A 19,764-nucleotide genomic window follows, 5' to 3' on the forward strand; every position below is an offset into this window, starting at 1 on the left:
GAGATACACAAACGATTCAAATGAATTTGTGGCAACGTTGATTTTATGTGAATTTGGCGCACGCTTAAATAAAATGACTCAATATGTTTTGGTCGGAAGTCAGCCATGATGCCAGTTCACCAAAGACGTTAATAAATTTTTTATCTAAACGCACAATAAGCTAAGCTAATATTGATAATTTAATGAATAATAGGAGAGAGTGGGGTATCGTGGGCCACCTTTTTCTTTGATCCAAAAAAGGCAGTAAATCAAATATCGCCTACTATCGAATGATAATGACATTGTCCCAACTTGAACTTTTCGTGACAAACAAAAATTAATCTTTGTCGTTGTTGTACGCTCGGAACGATAAAGACTAATTTCTTTGCTGATGGATTCCAATAATATTTTTTCAGAACATTCGTTTGTTGCCATTGAACAATATAAGGATAAGCGGTTCCGAAAATACCAACTAAAAGGTATTGGATCATAGCTTGCGAGATATTGGAAGAAAGCTCTTGGCCACATCATGCAGGGAATCGATATAAGAAGCGATTCGGGGACACTGGGTCGTGGCCATGGCCAATCTGGCTGGCTCCGGAACGAAATATGTCAAAGTTATCGGATCGAGGCTCGCGATATATTGATAAAAAGCTCTTGGCCTCTTCATGAAAAGTATAAAAAGTCATAAAAATGGAATGGAAATCGTTGGCCACCATATCAAAATTGACCAAATAATATGTAAAGTTTATGTTGTTATTTTGGTGTGTTTACATTTGAAAATCACAATGCTGCGTTGCTTTGATGAGCTTTTTCAATGATATCGACCTGATCGAACTAAACACCATCAGCATTTTTGGAACACTTGAGTTTTAGGCACAAATATAAATATTCTCTACGGGAGACGAAATCTATCAATTTTATGAACCAGAATAATTAGTTTATGAAACAAGTAACTCTTTCCCGACCATACGAAAATGAAAAAAAAACTACATTTAACATTGGAAAAATAAAGGATTATAAATTTGAATTTAGAGGTTTTGTGCATCTTATTTCTTCCATAAGACGGATAAAAAACTCTTCAGGTTGTTATCAAAATTCGTATGGTTGGCTCTTCCATATCACAGATTTTAGGTTGAACTCATAATATTGCTTAATCAACATCGATAACTACGAACAAACTAGCGTTGCTGTAAAGTTGATTTGGCTATAGAGGATTTCTCAACCGCTTATCGCTCAAATATTTAATTCAACAGCTAGTAGATTAGACTATATTTTCCTTGTCTACATTATACAATCAGATCAAATATCACTGATACTTGACTAGATTTCGCATTTCGTATGAACAAGCAAGTAAATTTTCTGACTTAGAGAAAAAAAAGCCATTAGTTATTTCTCATGGAAGAAGTCGACCAGCACGAAGCGGAAAGGTAAATATGATTAATTTTTATTCAGTTGATTTTCTTTTCAAAAACAATATTTAATCTTTTCAGCAAGGCCGGATTAAAGGGGGGGCAAAAGGGGTAATTGCCCCGGGCCCCCCGGCTTAGGGGGCCCCCCGAGGGAAAAAAAAAGGTTTTAACATTACTTTAATCATACTACTACTACAAATCCATGAAAAGAAATCAAAACTAGAAAATCGGAATAAAAGCTTGAAATATAAAAACCCACATGGCCCACAGGCCCACATGAAAAAATATCTAGATTAGTTTTTGTCTTAAAAAGTTAAGGGGGCCCCCTAGAGTAAGCAGTGAAGGAGCTCTCCCACATTTTGCGAGCTGAGAATATCAAAATCTTTGGAAAAAACCGAATTCGAAAAAAAATTAAGATGAATATGAGGCAAAACACCTCGAATTATCATTTTTTATCGAAACATATCAGTTACGATATTCTTTAAAGAACAGGTAAAATAAAAAAAAAAACATCTCCTCATTTTCATTACATTCAAACGTCTTGCACAAAAATAATGTTTGTTGTTACGTTAAGTTTCCAAGTTATGGTTTACTGCACTTTAATTGCAGCTGATTTCGCTTTCTGGTAAACATTTCATAATTTTACCCGGGCAGTATCCGGGTTAATACCGCGTATTATAATAACTTTTCACCTTTCAATCATTATTATTGAATTTTTCATTGCTTTGTAAATTCTAAACCCTTTTCCCTCCTTAAGTTTGAAAGTAAAATCTTAAAAAAAAACTGTAGTTGCTTAAATTGAACCAATCGACAGTACAGGGTTTCTTTATTGAATTTCCATACCAATCTCTGTCTTAGACATGAAATTTGTACTGTAACATTTTCAATTGATTTAACAAAAATTTTATCATCTACTGAAGTGAATATCAATTCAGCATATTATTTTCCAAATGATTATTCTCAAATTATCATAAAAACGAACTTATAGTTGAGTTGCTTGTATCATTGAGTGATTTTCTTAATATGATTTTTTCTATGATCTTTTTCCAGATTCAATTCCTTGGGATTTTCAAATCTTGTGTTGTTACTGAAGTTCAGTTTCCTCATTTTTCTGAATTTTGAAAATTTAGGATCTTTGTTTAAAGTAAGGCTGCCAGAATTTTTTCAGCACGTACCCGGGCCGGACAAATCCAGGCTATTTTAGCTTAAAACCTGGTAAAATCCGGGCATTTGATACCAAAATGTCTACCAAAAATCCGGACAATATCTGGGCGAAATTGGTCAAATACTTAACACAAATCGAGAAAAAAACTTGATTTTTTTTTCATCGGCAATTTCTAAATTCAATTAGTTTATAGTACTAAACTCATTTGGATTCCGTATCTGATTTTTTTTCAATGATAACTGATTCTGTGTTTCAAACATTCAATCTTTATTCTCAATTTTTTATTCCAACCGATCATTTTTTCACTAATACTCCTTTGGCTTAGAGGGCATCGAATGGAACTTTCGTCACATTTAGAATAACAATTTGATAAAAAAAATTTATCTGATGAGAATCATATTCAAAAACATCTCATGAAAAGATTTTTTGAATTTAATTGATAGTTTGTTTCTCAAACTTGAATTGAAATTATGATTTAGATTTGGGACACTGAATTTTGGTTCTGAATATAACGTGATTTAAAGTTTTCAATTCTTAAACTTTTATATCTGTATCTCTATGGAATATGGATTTAGTTATTTTGTTTATTTTTTTTTTAATTTTGTTTTCTATGTTTCAAATACTTCCTAATACTTCCTACTTGTCACTAGGTAAATATTTTTTGAATTAGCACAAACCAAACGATCAATGATGATATGAAAATCATTTAAAATATTTATCCGGTCATTTTTTTAAATTAGGGAATTTTAGTTGGTGATAAGGGTTTAAAAAAAATGGGAATTCAATTTTGCATTTTGCAGCTTAAATAAGAGTTTTCATTTCTAAGAAATTTCTAAACTCTTCCGCAATTTTTGCACGTGATTGATTACCAATTTTTATTTGAAGATACCAAAAACTATTTTCTACGCAAACAATATGGCTATTTGAAGATAGTATACTGAACTCATCCCCAGTTTTTTTACACGTTTAAAAGCTTTTGTATTTTCTGGGTAGCATTTGAAAATAAAATCGAATTATAGGGGCCCCCCGAGAAAAATTGCCCCGGGCCCCCCGATGGCTTAATCCGGCCCTGCTTTTCAGATACATAAAGAGAGGGTTTCCTTTGACCCCCGGGGGCCAATCCGGGAGATGGAATAAAAAAACAGCGATAAACAAGATCATATCACGTAAGTTACACAGTATTCTTAAGGTGTTGAATTTTTTATCATAATCATGTTTTCATAAGAGCTTTCATTTCCATTCAGGGCGCCGGCCGTTCAGCTGGTTCAACTTCCACCAAAAAAAAACTTAGCAGCATTTTGTTTCAGGGCCATGCCAATTTTGGTTCCATTTGCTCGATTTGTTGTTCAGTTATATAAAAAATGGTATGAAAGCCCCCCTCCCCCTCTCCTGTTTCACCATTGGAATGAGGTAGGGGTTTCAAATAATCATAGAAACATTTCTGGTACCCAAATACACTCCCATGCCAAATTTGGATCTATTTGCTTAATTAATTTTTGAGTTATGTACAAAATAATAATAGAGGCCCCCTCCCTTTTTTCTATTCCCTAATAAAAAGAGGGAGGGATCTCAAATAATCAAAGAAATATTTTTCAAATCCAAATAGGCACCATAATAGGCACCTTCCCCGGTCTCCAATACCTCCACCTGCCAAGTTCCACGTAAATTGGCTCTGGAGTTTCCGAGTCTATAGGGAGCAGACAGACGGACAGACAGAAATCCATTTTTATAGATTTGTAATTTTGTCACATTTTGTCAAAGATGTCTTGGATTTAAAACTAAATTCAGTAAATCAATAAAAAAAACGGGGAGAAAACGATTCAGGTTAAGAACGATCTATTTAATAAATGACGAATTAAATATATTCTTCATTGGAGAACATTATGCTGGTTACCCTATTCCTGAAAGCCATTCACATAATAAGATGTGTGGCTCCTCGAGGCACTTTCGTTCGAGGGCCCCCGGAAAGAAAAACGAAAGTCAGGTGTGTGTGATCTACGAGGCGGCGCTCGCGAGGCTTAATTAGTGCAAAAATTAAAAACTCTTCGCGGGTTGGGACTCAGTGGAAAACTTTTTATTTGCGCGATTTGCTTACCTATGCTCGATGGACGCTTGCAACTGGGTGGATTTGGTTGATTTTTCTCGAACACACACACTTACGAATGGATGGAAAATTACACCAACACCGATGCACGTGTAAAGTCTGATCCTGGCTTTCAGATTGGAAGGGGGTTGGAAAAGCTACCCCTTGCGAAAAGTGCACTGGGCTCCGGTCGGTGTTGCAAAATCGGGTGGAAAAGAGGGGCCTCTTTTTGGCAAACTTTTCCGCTTCGTTTGTTTAATTAATATATAAATAGATATGGGTGCGGGAAAATTGCGACCAGTAAACTTTCTTCTCTCAAGCCATCTATAGGTGTATCGCAATGAAGTTTACGGTAAGGAGTTGTTTGGTGAAGTTTGGATTGTAGTTTGTTCTTGTGCTTCTGCTGCCATGTGTTCTTTAGGAAATTCTAAACAGAATATGGGGTTGGGAATTGTGATAATCAGTGCTGGATGAAGAACTGTTAAAAAGTGACAAAACCATAATTGCATCCTCATAGTGCTAAAGAAATATACCAAAAACAGGACTGGACTTTTAAAATGTGTAGTGATGTGTCGGGCTTTATTTGATTATGATTTGTGAAGCATGGGGGTGAACTGCAAAATGCGGAAACCAGTCGATTGAATCGATGTTTAAGGAAGTTTTGAAGCGATGTATGCGGATGTTCACTGCCTTATCATGAGCACATGTTGTTCTGAATGCTAGCCACATGGTGAAAGAACAGTCTTGGAAGAATAAAATTGTCCACGAAAACGCACTAAGTGGATAAGTGAATTAAGAAATCAAATTGAAGTATTAACAAGAATGATGAATACAGAGTGAAAATTGTAAACTAGATTCAGCATCCGGAACAGAATCCACACTCAACTTTCAGGATTCTTAAGAAGGATTCAGAACTCAAAAAAGGATAAAACTTATGCACATTAAGAAATCAGCATCCTACCTTGGAACAAAATTCAAAACTAGAATTCAAAACTCCTTTCTCTGACAATCTAACGTTTCCTGATAGACTCATTTTCAATAAAATGAAACACTAGGGCTTAAGTTAAAGTTGATAAAAAATATATACAGTACCGTTCATAATTGTATAGAAACTGGAGGCAAACGCACTGTCACTTCGACTTTGAACTTCCATAACTTTTTACTCTGATGATATTTTTTGATCAAATTTTCTGCGTTAGATAGATCAACTATCACACTATTCTCACACAAAATTTGAGCTATCTCGAGTTTGTGTGGCCTGAGAAACAGTAGTTTTACGAAAATCGAACTTTTTGGACTTTTCTCATTTAAACTGCAATATCTCTGGAACTACGCAACATTTTTTATTGAAATTTTGCACAGTGATTGTTGAAATATGAAGCTAGTATGTCTGAAGTTTTAGAAAAGTTCTACCAATGAGATCAAAAGTTACGCGAGGTGCAATATTTCAGGCATGAACCTTGAATTGCGATTTCTATAGAATTTTGGACGATTTATGAGAACAATATCATTTCCTCCACCAATCAGACAAAAAATGTCTGGCAATAGCAATGAAGAAAAGAAAAAAATGGAATAAATGGTCCATTTGTGTTTTGAAATCAGAATCTCGCGATATTGTTGTGATTTTTCGGTTGAAATAGATTTACTGGTTGTTAAACAGAGAATATGATTTTCCTATGAAAAGATTCGTCCAAAATTCTATAGAAATCGCAATTCAAGGTTCATGTCTGAAATATTGCACCTCGCGTAACTTTTGATCTCATCTATAGAACTTTTCGAAAACTTCAGACATGCTAGCTTCATATTTCAACAATCACTCTGCAAAATTTCAATAAAAAATGTTGCGTAGTTTCAGAGATATTGCAGTATGAACGAGAAAAATCCAAAAAGTCCGTTTCCGTAAAACTACTGTTTCTCAGGCCACACAAACTCGAGAAAGCTCAAATTTTGTGTGAGAATAGTGTGATAGTTGATCTATCTAACGCAAGAAATTTTATCAAAAAATATCATCAGAGTAAAAAGTTATGGAAGTTCAAAGTCGAAGTGACAGTGCACTTGCTTCCAATTTCTATACAATTATGAACGGTACTGTATAGAGGCTATGCCACCCACCAAACTAATTCTGCTTGAAGGCTCAAAGAAAACACTAATGGTTAAGCCCAGGAAATTTATGCATGAGTTCTACATATTATGCTCAGCAAAAGAAGCCTACAAAATTGAAAAAGATTTGTACGATGGTGAAACAATTCTCCCTACTGTTCAAGATTGACGCTCTAGCCCGAATTCACTGGATATACTTAATCCAGCATCTGGATTCAGTTCAGAAGCAGAATTAAAAAATTTTTAAGTTCATTTTCAGAATCAGAATTCATTCTCTGCATTTCAGAATTTGAATCCAAAAATCAAATTCAAATCTTGAATCCAAAATTTGGAAATTCAAATTAAGTGTTCAAAATCGGAGTTCAGAAATGGAATTCAGAAGAAATAGTCTTGAATCATGATTTTGAGTCAGTGTTCAGAATCAAAATTGGTCTAAAACATAATAAAAAATTACGTTATCAATATTTAAATATCAACAAAAAGATGATTCGAAAGACGGAATCAGAAATGGAAACGGAAAGGCTGATACGGAAACTTTGTTCTTCTTATTCGCACATTTCAAGAATTAAGTTATTTTGACTATCGATGTGATTTAACAAACGCTTATAATGATAGGGGAGAATGAGGATACTTGATCCCTGGGGATACTTGATTCCTTAGCTATATCTGGTAATTAGAATGTTTTACAAAGATCAAATATTCTAGAAAAATGTGCCAAATGGAGAAAATCAACAATGCTGAAAAAATTTAACAAAATAATTGTTTGAGTTATTGAACTTTGTTTGAAAAATTTCAGAAAATGCGACTTGAAGATCTTTTTTCGTGACTTTGAAATGTTCCTTACATGGAAAAATTATAACAAAAATATTTATTCCAATATATCAATCGTTCAAGTTTAATATGAACTTCATAATACCATATTTTCAAAGCAATGGAAAACTCAACTTTTTTTAGAAAAAGTTTTTTTAAATGTTGATTATGGGTACATTTGATCCCTAGAGTTCAAAATGGTATATTCTTCTTCTGAATGGATCGTGATCATTACGAGATTACCAATATTTATCCAATAACTAATATTTATCCATTAATTGTCTGAAGAAAAGGGCTAAAATAATTAATCTTCTCTTAATTGTAGAAAATAGCGTCTTTAAGTATGCAATGTAATTAGGGTTGAGGCAAAAATAAAGAAATTTTGTCTTCTGACACTTATAAATTGAGAGATGAGAACAAACATGACAAAAATAGTCAATTGACATTCTATCCTTGGGTTTTCTTTGTTTTTTTTTCAGAGGATTAGTGCTTTCTGAATGAAGGATCAAGTCTCCTTTAATAGAGGATCAAGTCTCCCTTAGCTCAAAACTTAACTTAAAAATATCGCAATTTTTTTTAACTCCCACGAAAATGCGTCTAGTTTATCTACGGATTCAAGTATCGTTCTAATTTTTGGAGCATAGATACTTGATGTTACACGCTGTCAGAAAATGTAAAGGGTGCGAGTTTCTTAATTATTCCAAAAATATATGGTGAAAATAAGAAGCGGGGATCAAGTATCCCACTCTCCCCTATACAACCATAAAATTCAAATATTGATTTATATTTTTATGAGCATTGACATTGATCCGTTTAAAATAAAAATCATGAAATGGACTTATTTTCTTATTTACAATTACTTATTGACATTTATAGGGGAGATTAGGTATTAATGGCCACCTTAAAGAAAACGCTTTTTGACTATACAAAACACTTGTAATATGTGAGTTGCTTCACTGGATCGTATTAAGACACTAAAGAAGTTCATTTCGTATCTGGTTTGAAATTTTAAAAGTTGAAAGTAACGTTGAAAAATTAATTTAAAAACTTGTACCAAAAGCTGAAAGTCAGTCACATTGCGGGGCAAGTTGAGCACCCTCGAGGGGGGGGGGGGCGTAATGAACTTTCTTCTAAATATAAGCTTTTAAGGTATATAGAGGGAGATAAGGGAACAATGGCCACCTTAAGGAGAATGCTTTTTATTTATACAAAAAAAATGTAATATGTAAGTTACATCATTGTTTCGTGTTCAGACACTGAACAAGTCTATTTCTTAAATGTCTGAAACTTTAAAAAATAGATAAAACGATTTAAAATGCATTTTGAAATTTTTTGTCGGGAGCTGAAAATCAGTCACTGTGGGGGCATAATGAGAACCCCCCCTAGGCCAGTAGAAGCACCATTAATCGGGGTACGATGAGCGTTTTCTGCAGTCAACTGAATTATAGAGCAACAGCTTGGCATGTTTCATCTAACGATTTGGCCTATTGGTAAGGTGTCAAAGAAATAAACAAAGCACAAAGTGCAATTCATGATCGTCGCAATTTTTTTTTTCATTTATCATTTACTAGCTGACCCGTTGTGCTTTGCTACACCTTCCTGAAATAAATGTAATTTGTAAAAATTTATTAAAATTAGATTTTAGAGAGCATTGTTTTAAATCAAACCTCATCATACTTCAGAACCAACAACTTTGAAATGAGAGCTGCAGCTGCAGTTCTGAATAGCAATTCAAAGATGGTATATATTATTTACTGATCTCTAAACTCGTTTTTCAAGATCTGAAATTTGTACGCTGTACCCAAAAAAAACCTTTTTAAATATAGTCCCTTCTTTGAAAAGCTCTTTATCTTAAATTTAAATGGGAGCTCTCCCATCTTTTTCTATTTTGTCCCCCACTGCTTGAAGAAGGTAGGCAAACCGGCTCGATACCCAAACAGCACTTATCATGGTAATGAAAAATATATTAAATTAGTTTTGTATTAAATACAGTGCAAATTTCTTTTTTTTAAATAAATTTATTGCGGTAAACATATAAATATTTAAAAAAATATCATTTGCATCACTAAATAAGTTCTCAGCGTTTTTTTTTTAAATTTTCTCTTTGAAAGTCAAATACTCAAAAATGTAGGCAAAAACAAATTTCTAAGTTTACATTTGTCCCGTATATTGGGGCAAGTGTCAATGCAAACCTTATTTACAGATGCGTCAGAGTAATGGCTTTAAAATGGATTTAATACGAATTCCTGTGTTTTGTTCTATCAAGTTTCACTGATATATCTGCAGTACTCCTGCAATATAAATTTATGTTTGTTATTCCACTTTTAACGAATGCTGTTCAAAGGGAATGACCTTCATTTACAAAGACATTTAAGAATTTTCAATATCCGCTGCAGTTTCAACATTCGGAATACCCCTTCTGGTCTTTCCAACATATTGAATCATCTTGAAGATGAATTTCTTAAAAGTTCGACGTTTGCCCTTACTCCACCGTGTAAGTTGACAGAAGGGAATATTGTTTTTAACACTTTAAGGGTAAACTAAAAATTTCTCTTAAAAATTTTGCGTCCAGTTGAATATCAGTTCTAAAGTCTCGCTTTTAAAAAACGAAGCGGATCAAAAGTCTCTTTTATGCAGCCATGTAACACAAAAACACTTTTCATGTTAAGTACGTACTTGAATTGGTATGTAAGTAAAAAGTGCGATGGTTTTTTCAGAATTATTTAAAATAAAAAGCACCCATTTTCATTTCTAAATTCGTTTCAGTTGTGTATTTGGGCCGAAGTAACAATTTCTAGAAGAAAACATAATTTTTAATTTTTTTTAACAGAAAAAGTTGAACGTTTGAACATGTTCTAATGTTCCTTGAATGAAAAGTCGAATGCTACCTACATTAACATCTTTCAATTGGTTTTGATTCGATTGATAAAATATCAATCCGTGTCACATCTAGGCGTCATTTATTACAAAGTACAAATCAAATAAGCAAGAAAAAAACACATCTAGATTGCATATCGCCCCACGTGTTTGAGAAACAGGCGTCTTATTGTTAAATTTTCCAGCAATCAATGAACAGTGTGCTTTGGTTACTATCCTCATGCGTCGACGTTTGCTCGCCCATGGAGACGAAAAACAAACCCCAGGTTGAGAAATACGCGCCAAAATATTCCTACTGATCAGTATGCTATGCCTGGGTTACTTTCCTTTTGCGACGCCTCGACCATAGAGACGAAAAACAAACCGCCCAAAGGAAAAAAAAATCTCAAGAAAATGGATGTCATGACTTTAATTTGTTTCGAAAAACTACAAATTTTGTATGGAAGCCTCTCCTTCCATAAGTCGGATGGAGTTTTGACTATTACAGAAACCATCCCCGGCCTCAAAAACTCTCAGATGCCAGTTTTGACGATGATCGGTTCAGTAGTTTCCGAGTCTATAGGGAACAGACAGACAGACAAACATTCATTTTTATATATATAGATAGATGATCGATGCTTTTTGCACTGAACAAGCTGTAGCTCTATAATTCAGTTGACTTCATCGAGTTGAATTCGCACAATCACTGAAAATAAGTACTGATGGAATAAACAAACAAAATTCCAAGCCTACCGAGTTGAATAAGGAAGTAGGATTCTACGGTAGAGGGTGCTTGATCGGCCAAAACCAATGGTGTTTTTTTGTTTCTTTAGTCAACAAGTTTAAGTAAAACGACTTATGACATAAACTAAGATGAAAAACCAAAACTTGAATGAAAGTGAAAATTTAGTATTTATGTGTACATCATATTGCAGTGTGTTTATAATAGATCAAGATTATTTATTGTTTATTGTTTAAAACATCAACGGATCACATGTTGATCCTAATGATTACTAACTAACAAATTAAAATTAATATCAACATAAGACTACACAATACTTCATACACTTAAAATTTTTCTTCGGAATACGTTCCTTGAGACGTCGAAGTCGAAATGTTCGGAAAACCGATTAAAAGTTTTTAAAATGCCGATGAAAGCGCTGTTAGCCCCGTAATTGTTCAGGCGAATCGGAACGTAGAGCTGCAGGTTCTGGTTTCGTAATCCTCGGGGTCGTACGCTGACAGGTATGGCCTCCAACAGTTCGGGGCAGTCGATTCTAGATGTTAGAAGGTCCGCTACAACTAGAGCACGTGTAGCATTTCGGCGTGCTTGAAGCGTATCTAAGCCTATGAGACGGCAGCGGCTTTCATAGCTTGGTAAACGAAACGGATCCTGCCAGTTTAAGTGTCGTAGAGCGTACCGCAAGAAACGCCGCTGGATAGCCTCGATTCTTTCAGCTCCGTTCTGGTAGAAAGGGCACCAAACAGCAGAAGCGTACTCGAGAATAGAACGAACTATGCAACAATAAAGACTTTTCAGGCAGTATACGTCTTTGAAATCTTTGGCCATACGAAATAAGAATCCAAGGCTTCGAGAAGCTTTGTCGACAACATAGTTCGTATGAATCTTGAACTTCAGCCTTCGGTCGAGAATAACGCCCAGATCGTTGATATGGTCCACCCGGATGATGGTTTGGTCTCCGAGGATGTACTCTGCATGAAGAGGATGCCGCTTACGGGTAAACGATATTACCGAGCATTTACTGCGGTTCAAGGGCAAGCAGTTGATATCGCACCAGTGAGCAAAAGCGGTGAATTGCTGTTGGAGGAAGTTGATGTCGTCTTGGCCGTTTATAGTGTGAAAAAGTTTCAGGTCATCGGCATAAGCGAGCTTTGTGCCACCGAGGAGCGAGAGTACATCATTAAAATAGATCACGAAAATGATCGGTCCCAAATGACTTCCTTGAGGCACTCCTGAAGAAGCAACGAACTGCCTGGAAAAGGATTCACCAGTACGAACGGATAACTTTCGTCCCATTAAGTAACTCCGGAACCAATCCAGTAGTGAACCACAGAAGCCTAAACGTTCGAGTTTTGCGATTGCAATTTCATGGTTCACCTTATCGAACGCAGCAGAGAGATCTGTGTAAATGGCGTCTGTTTGACTTTTCTTGGCAAAGCTGTCCTGCACGAACGATGTAAAGCTCAGTAGGTTTGTAGTCGTGGATCTTTTAGGCATGAACCCGTGCTGATCGTTGGAGAAGTGATGCTTGCAAAATGAGAAAATGGGATCCAAAACAACTAGTTCAAACAATTTGGCGATCGCGCATAGAGCGGAGATTCCACGATAGTTGCTCACGTCTCTCTTATCTCCCTTTTTGTGGACATTAAACATGTGAGCTTCTTTCCACAATGAAGGAAAGATTCCGCCGTCCAGCGATGATTGAAAGATATGCCTGATAGGTGTCAGCAAAGATGGCATAAAACGCTTCAGAAAGGTAGCTGGTATACCGTCCGGGCCCGAATTTTTTAGCTTAGCTGTCGCTTTTAGGATGGCTGCATCGTCGACCAGAATACCATTCAAAGATGACCTTAGGGGTGATATATTCAGTACAGCTCTGGCCAGTTGCTCCAAGGAAATTCCCCCAGTTGTGAAAATACTAGAAAATTTCTCGGCAAAAAGTTCACAAATTTCTGGATCAGAGTTCGCTGTGTCGCTGTCGAGGAACATGTAGGACGGAAGCCCTGGTTCTTTCCGTTGATTTTTTACGTGCTTCCAAAAAGATTTCGGACTGATCTTGAAATTCCTTTGTAACCGATTTAGATAATTCAAGTAGCTACGCTTACTGACTTTTTTATAAGCAGAGTTTAGTTTGCGGTATTCTCCCTTAGTGTAAGGGGATTTGTGCTTGTTGTAGTTTCGGAATGCACGTTTCTTGGCCGTCTTCAGTCGCCGCAGTTCTTTAGTGACCAAGGGAGCCCGTAGATCAGTAGCTACCCTACGTTTCGGAACATGGCGATCAATAACGTAGTTGAGAATGTTCGAAAAAGTCTCAGCAGCAGCATTTGGATCAGAAGGATCGAGCTCAACTTCCCATTCGATGGACTCAAGAACGAGAGATATAGTTTCGAAATCCACGTTCTTGAAATCTTGATAGAAGGTTGCCGATTTCTTCACTGGAGCATATCTCCTTGCAGCAGCGAAAGAGACCACTAAGGCTGGGTGATGTGGAACAGCTTTGACAAGGGGAGCGGGAGCTAAGTCAATCGTCGGAATCCAGAAACCTTCGTTAACGAAACAGAGGTATTTATTTATCTGACGTAGAGTCGCTGTACTCAGGGCGTCTAAGTATATGCTGGAAGATGCCGAGATCGAAGAGTGCACAGGATCTGGAAACAGAAAGCCACTTCGAGAGGAGCACCATTTTAGACCGGGCATGTTGAAGTCGCCAATGATAAGTATGTCATCCTCAGGAGAGCAAAAGGAGCTGACTTTAGACAGGCAATGCGAAAAGGACTCAGCTAAAACCAGGTCGCCAGAACGATCAGGAGGCACGTACACTACGCATAGATAGAGTTTCCGATTACCGAGATCAATGCGGGTCCAAAGAATCTCCAGATCGTCCCAGGAAACGTCTTCGATAAGCACAGCCGGGAGTTTAGATCTAACGGCAAGTAACACTCCACCACCAGTAGATTTTTTGCTGTTGAGGGGGCTACGGTCGCAACGAAACACTGTATAATCTGGGCCAACAATCTGACTGGAGAGGGTACTGTCATTAAGCCATGTTTCGGTAAAGGCAATGATATCGTAGCAGCAGCACGAAGTAGCAAGCAGATAATCGATCAAGCAGGTATTGACGCCACCCGTGTTCTGGTAGAAAATGCTGATAGAGTAGTCCGATTCAGATGCAGTACCGGGACGAAGATCGCTTATTTCCTTGTGCTCAAAAATTATAATATTTTCATCAATTTGAGAAAAAAAAGTTTTTCGAATACATTTCGGGGTATTTGAAGATGACATTACTCTTTTGTCAAGAAATAGATACTCTATGAACTGAAGATATGTTACGCATCAAAAAATGTTTTTGGAATACGTACTTTCGTTAAAAAGACTGGCGCTCTTTATGCCGTGGGTGCTCGTTACGCCCCGTATCTCCCCGTATATTTAGTTCAATTGTTTGTCTTGTTGAAACATTCTTCGGCACCTTTATAAGAATGAAAGTAGTTATTTAAAAGCAACAAGTTGCAAAAAGCTAGATTTTTTTCAGCATGAGTCGTAAATTTATCCAACGAAGCTTGCGGAATAGATAATTACGCCGAGTGCTGAAAAAAATCGAGTTTGGCAAAGAGTTGTATACACGATTTTATGCAAATTTAAAAAAAAAACCTTGATCAGTTTTTCATTCAACAATTTGCAAAAATTGTATTTTTTTTTCTAGCACGAATCGTACATTTGTGCATTGTGCAACGAGCAGAGGTCGGCATCAAAATGCTATTTGCTAATTAGCCCGCTACATTTTTGTTAGTTAAATTATTTTTTAACTTAATTTTGAGAGAGCTTAGGGATAAACAAACTACATCACCTTGAGGAGAATAACATTCCTCAGCAAGCTTGATCGAAAAAATGCACCTAGTGGAGTTTGTTTATCCGTTACTTCACCAGAAATCTCGTGAGAAAATAAATTTGTCAGCAACAAAGAAGCAGACTAATTAGCGATTAGCGATTTGACGCCAGACACTAGAAAAAAGCATGAATCAGCATTCTTCCTAGACTGATTGCTTTTGGTGGAGTTTGTTTATCAGCTAGTGCAAAAGTTTGGTCAAAAAATAAGTGAAACGAAAATTATTCAACAAAAACGAAGTAGGCGAATTAGCGATTAGCATTTTAATGCCGAACACTGGCAACGAGGCTTGTCGAGATGAAAAATCGAGTTTAGCAACGAGTTGCATAGGTACATATTTTTTTTAAATACCGCAACAAACACTCCAGAATCAAGTTTTGAATGAAACAGATTATAGATTTTTCTTTAGAATCAAAACAGTGTCGAAAAGTAACACTTTTCGATACCGTTTTAAAATAGTATCAAAAAGTTTTATCTTTCGACACTGTTTTCACGGTAGGAAAAGTAGGCCTTTGTGAATCGAAATAAGTTTTTAAAATATCATATTTCAATGCGGTGTTGCAAAAAAAACCTTTGATTAACCTACAAGAAGCGCATCTTAACACTTTAAGGACCGCGAAGAAATTTAAGCCCGAAAATACCAAAATTTGGCATTCTCTATCTCAGAAACGACTGGATCAAATTCATCATATTTAGTGCCTTTGAGTTATCGAAAGTGTTGTGCAAAATCTTGCAGAGTTATGTTTTTTTTTATAAAATGTATAACATTTAAGTTATGCTTCTCAGTAAAGCGCACTCGCGTGAAGCGAAAAAACGTGATATCTCGAAGTTGGTCCGCAATGTGTTAACATATGTGTTGACAATGTCAACTTGACATATCTCGTTTTTTCGCTGGATGAAAGTGCGCTTCATTGAGAAGCATAACTCAAATGTTATACATTTTATGAAGAAACTATATATTCTACACAATTGTGGACAACACTTTCGATAGCCCAAAGATACTAAATTTCAAGAATTTGTTCTATTTGTTTCTGAGATAGAAAATGCCAAATTTTGGTGTTTTCGGGCTTAGATTTTTATCGTGGTCCTTAATATGTTAACAAATAACTGCATATGGACGACCATGTCAATGACTGAAGTTTTCTGATCAAGTAACTCGTGAATTGTACTTTTGCAAGCTAAAAAACAGTAAAAGTATAACTTTTTAACTACTGTTTTTAAAGCCAAAATGTCCACTATCCAGCACTGAATTGCATTGAAATAAAAATATCATACTTGGCAGCAGAACTGAGTATTTGTTTGATGACCATTTTCTCACCGCCAACACTAACATTTAATTGTATTTACTTTCCTGTCAATCGCCAACAGATACTAGCCGCCTCCTTGGCTGTGGTGTTTACGGCGGCTTTGGCACTGGACACCAAAAGCGAATCTCCGGCCGCCGCCGCCGCTGTTGCCGCCAGCAACGACCAACCGAAGAACCTGCCGCAAACACCTGCCGAAGACCGGGCCGAATGGGCGGGAACAGTTGTCCGAAAGGTAGAGAAACGTCACACCGGCAAGAAGATTCACATCTTCCTGGGCGGCAAACCGAGTAAGGGCAAAAAGTCGAAGAAACCAAACCCGGACTACGAAACCGCGGAGACGCAAACGCGCAAAACGCCGGAGCTGACCACTCGTTCCGACAAGGCGGAGGATGATACGAGCACGGCGGCGTCTTCGAACGCATCGGATGCAGTCGTTGGCGAAAGTCAACACTATGAAGTTCCCGAACATAATATCGTGAAGGAGAAGGTCAAGATCAAGCATCACCACCATCATCATCACCATAATCATATCAAAACGGTCGTCAAGAAGGAACCGTACCCGGTGGAAAAGGTGGTTCAAGTGCCGGTCGAAAAGATAGTTCACGTGCCCAAACCGTATCCGGTAGAAAAAGTCGTCGAAAAGGTCGTGCACGTACCAGTGGAAAAGATTGTCCATGTGCCGAAACCGTACCCGGTGGAGAAAGTTGTGGAAAAAATCGTCCATGTGCCTAAGCCGTACCCGGTAGAGAAGATTGTTGAAAAGCCAGTTCATATTGCAAAGCCCTATCCCGTCGAGGTCAAGGTTCCATATCCGGTAGAAAAAATTGTCCACGTTGACAAACCATACCCAGTGGAGAAAATTGTTGAGAAAATAGTCCATGTCCCTAAACCGTACCCTGTTTACAAACAAGTTCCGGTCCCAGTCGAGGTCAAGGTTCCATACGAAGTTCCGAAGCCTGTGCCTTATCCAGTTGAAAAGAAGGTACCTTATCCCGTTGAAGTGAAAGTCCCAGTAGAAGTAGAGAAGAAGATTCCTGTACCGTATAAGGTCGAAGTAGAAAAGAAGGTTCCAGTTCCAGTGAAAGTATACGTTCCAGTTGAGAAAAAGGTTCCATTCCCCGTTCCTGTTAAGACTTCTTCCTATTCCTATGCGGATTACTCCGGAACGAGGCTACACCCATTCGAATCACAACAGCACGAGGTTAAGCACTACGGAGATGAATACTCCAACGGCGAGGAGAGTTACCGAAGAACAACCAAAACCACCTACAAGAAGAACAAACTAAAGAAGAAGAAGAACGAAGGCTACCGACACCAGGAATCGCACCAATCAGCGCCAGTATCTGAAGACAGCCACGACAGTCAAACGGCACAGGGACCGTATCTTGCTAGCTCCTCTAGCGCGGAAAATTCGCAGCAACAGCAAAACGGTGCTCAATACTCACAAACGACAATCTTCACGCACCCTTCATCAAATAACCAACAGCAACAGCAAGCACAAGATCCGCAGCAGTACAATAGCCAGGAGAGTAGTAACTTCTTCAATCAACAATTGCTTCAGTATAGCCAGCAACCTAAATACGGCCCCCAGATGTTCACACAGCAGAACGATTACCAGGGGCAAGCAACTAGTAGCGAAGCGCATCAATTTGGCCAGGTCGATCACTACGGTTCGGGAAGCTCCCAACAGGAAGTGATTGCGACACCACAACCACCGTCGGGTGCTGCAGCCCATCTCGCGTATGACCTCTCGCAGGCAGCAATGCCTCAAGCTTTTGCTTTGACGGCGCCAACCAATCCGGGGACTGCCTTACAGTTCGAAGGTCAACCACAACCGTTCCAGCTTCTACAGCTAGCGCCCTTCCAGTATCAGACTCCAACAGGATTCTCTCTGCCCACCGCTCGATAAGCAACGGGCATCTAGCAATTCACTTGCACAAACAAAACCAAACACTCGAGTCACTTTTGCAGTAGTTGTGACTCGTTCCGACAAGACTGTGAAACCAAAAAACCCCAACTTTGTTCACCGTTACCAAAGTTCCGAAGGCTGACCGGTCTTCGGAAAACTTATTTATAAGCACCATTGTTGGTCCCAAGATTATTCGCGAAAATTGTCTAGTTTCAAAAGCCACAAAAAAACAGTAATTGTAAAACAGTGATCACTGTTTTTCAATATTTTGTTCTAAATATCTTTAGATCGTAAGTTTTCTGTTGAGTCAGGGGCTGGAGTCAGGAGCGTTTTATTAGTAGTGACATCGGCCATTGCTTCGACGAAACAATGGTCTCGAATACCGCGGAAGCTCGTCGATGCACTGGCCGATTTCAGCATTGTTTTAGCTGTTTTAAATATTTGTTAGAAACCAATCGAAGCTCATTATGTAAGCGTGATATTAAGTTTAATAGTAAACTTCTCTCGATTTGTTGGACGGAAATGTCGTTTGAGATGATAGGCAGCCTAGGAATGAGACGGTACGAGAAAAGCAATACATTTTGTACATAATTTACTTCCTTCTATTGAAGAAACTATTTTGTGGTAAGGCAGATTGATGCTAATAGTTGCAAATACATACAATTATCGAAAAGAACTGCTCTGGAAGTTTTGTTATTTTGAATACGATCTGAAAAATATCCCGAAATAAAATAGTGGTCAGTTCTTGATTCAATTGATTCTCCTAGCTTTCAAGCTGTAAGCAATGGAGAGTACTGTGTATGAAAATGTAAGTAAATTAAAAATAAATTGAGAGAAATTGATGCAACTGGAATGAAATAAATCTTTGTGTTCAATTTTTGCGAATGTTACTTAAAAATGTCATTACATGTATTAACTGTTATCAAATTCCTAAGCAAGGTTAATCGGAACTAATTAATAGATCTTACAGGTCACTTGTTAATACGATTATTGAGTGGCTCGAGTTGTTGATGAAGAAGTTAATCGGTGTTGGTCTGGTGCCATGTGTGGCTATTATTGCCGGTTTCGGAAAATTACATTATATTTACGCATGACGTATAATAATATGACCTATGACCAATCTGAGTAGTTCAGAATTACCGTCAGAATCTACATTTTTAGAAACAGGCTTTCGAAATATTTGGAGAATTCTCTTGGAATGATCAAAACTGTTAATTTCCGGAACAAAATCACCAAAACTTAAATCAATGTCTTGCGACTTATTGTAGAATGCTCTTGGACTGAATATGAAGGAAACCCATGTTCGAATTGGTTTGGAAACATCTGGCCGTGAACAATGGGGCTTATTCTGCGACTCGAGTGACGTGACTTGAGAAATTTCATATCATTTTGCTGGCTTAAATAGGGTAAGTGTGGACGGTTTTTCGTATAGGTCAACTTTAAAAAATCATTAAAAAGATCAGCAGTGCATCGAATTTGATAAAATTACATTCAATGTTATGCAGAACATGTTGCTTA

The 19,764-nt window shown here is 37.3% G+C and overlaps 1 protein-coding gene across 1 annotated transcript; it reads left to right on the plus strand.

Moving 5' to 3' along the window:
• Nucleotides 1-4,925: 4,925 nt before the first annotated feature.
• LOC129749492 (titin-like) lies at nt 4,926-18,929 on the plus strand. Its single transcript, XM_055744463.1, has 2 exons — nt 4,926-4,991; nt 16,399-18,929. The coding sequence occupies exons 1-2, from the start codon at nt 4,980-4,982 to the stop codon at nt 18,244-18,246; spliced, it is 1,860 nt and encodes a 619-aa protein (XP_055600438.1). The 5' UTR covers nt 4,926-4,979; the 3' UTR covers nt 18,247-18,929.
• Nucleotides 18,930-19,764: the final 835 nt, after the last annotated feature.

The sequence above is a fragment of the Uranotaenia lowii genome, chromosome 2 (assembly GCF_029784155.1).
Source record: "Uranotaenia lowii strain MFRU-FL chromosome 2, ASM2978415v1, whole genome shotgun sequence".
Lineage (NCBI taxonomy): Eukaryota > Metazoa > Arthropoda > Insecta > Diptera > Culicidae > Uranotaenia > Uranotaenia lowii.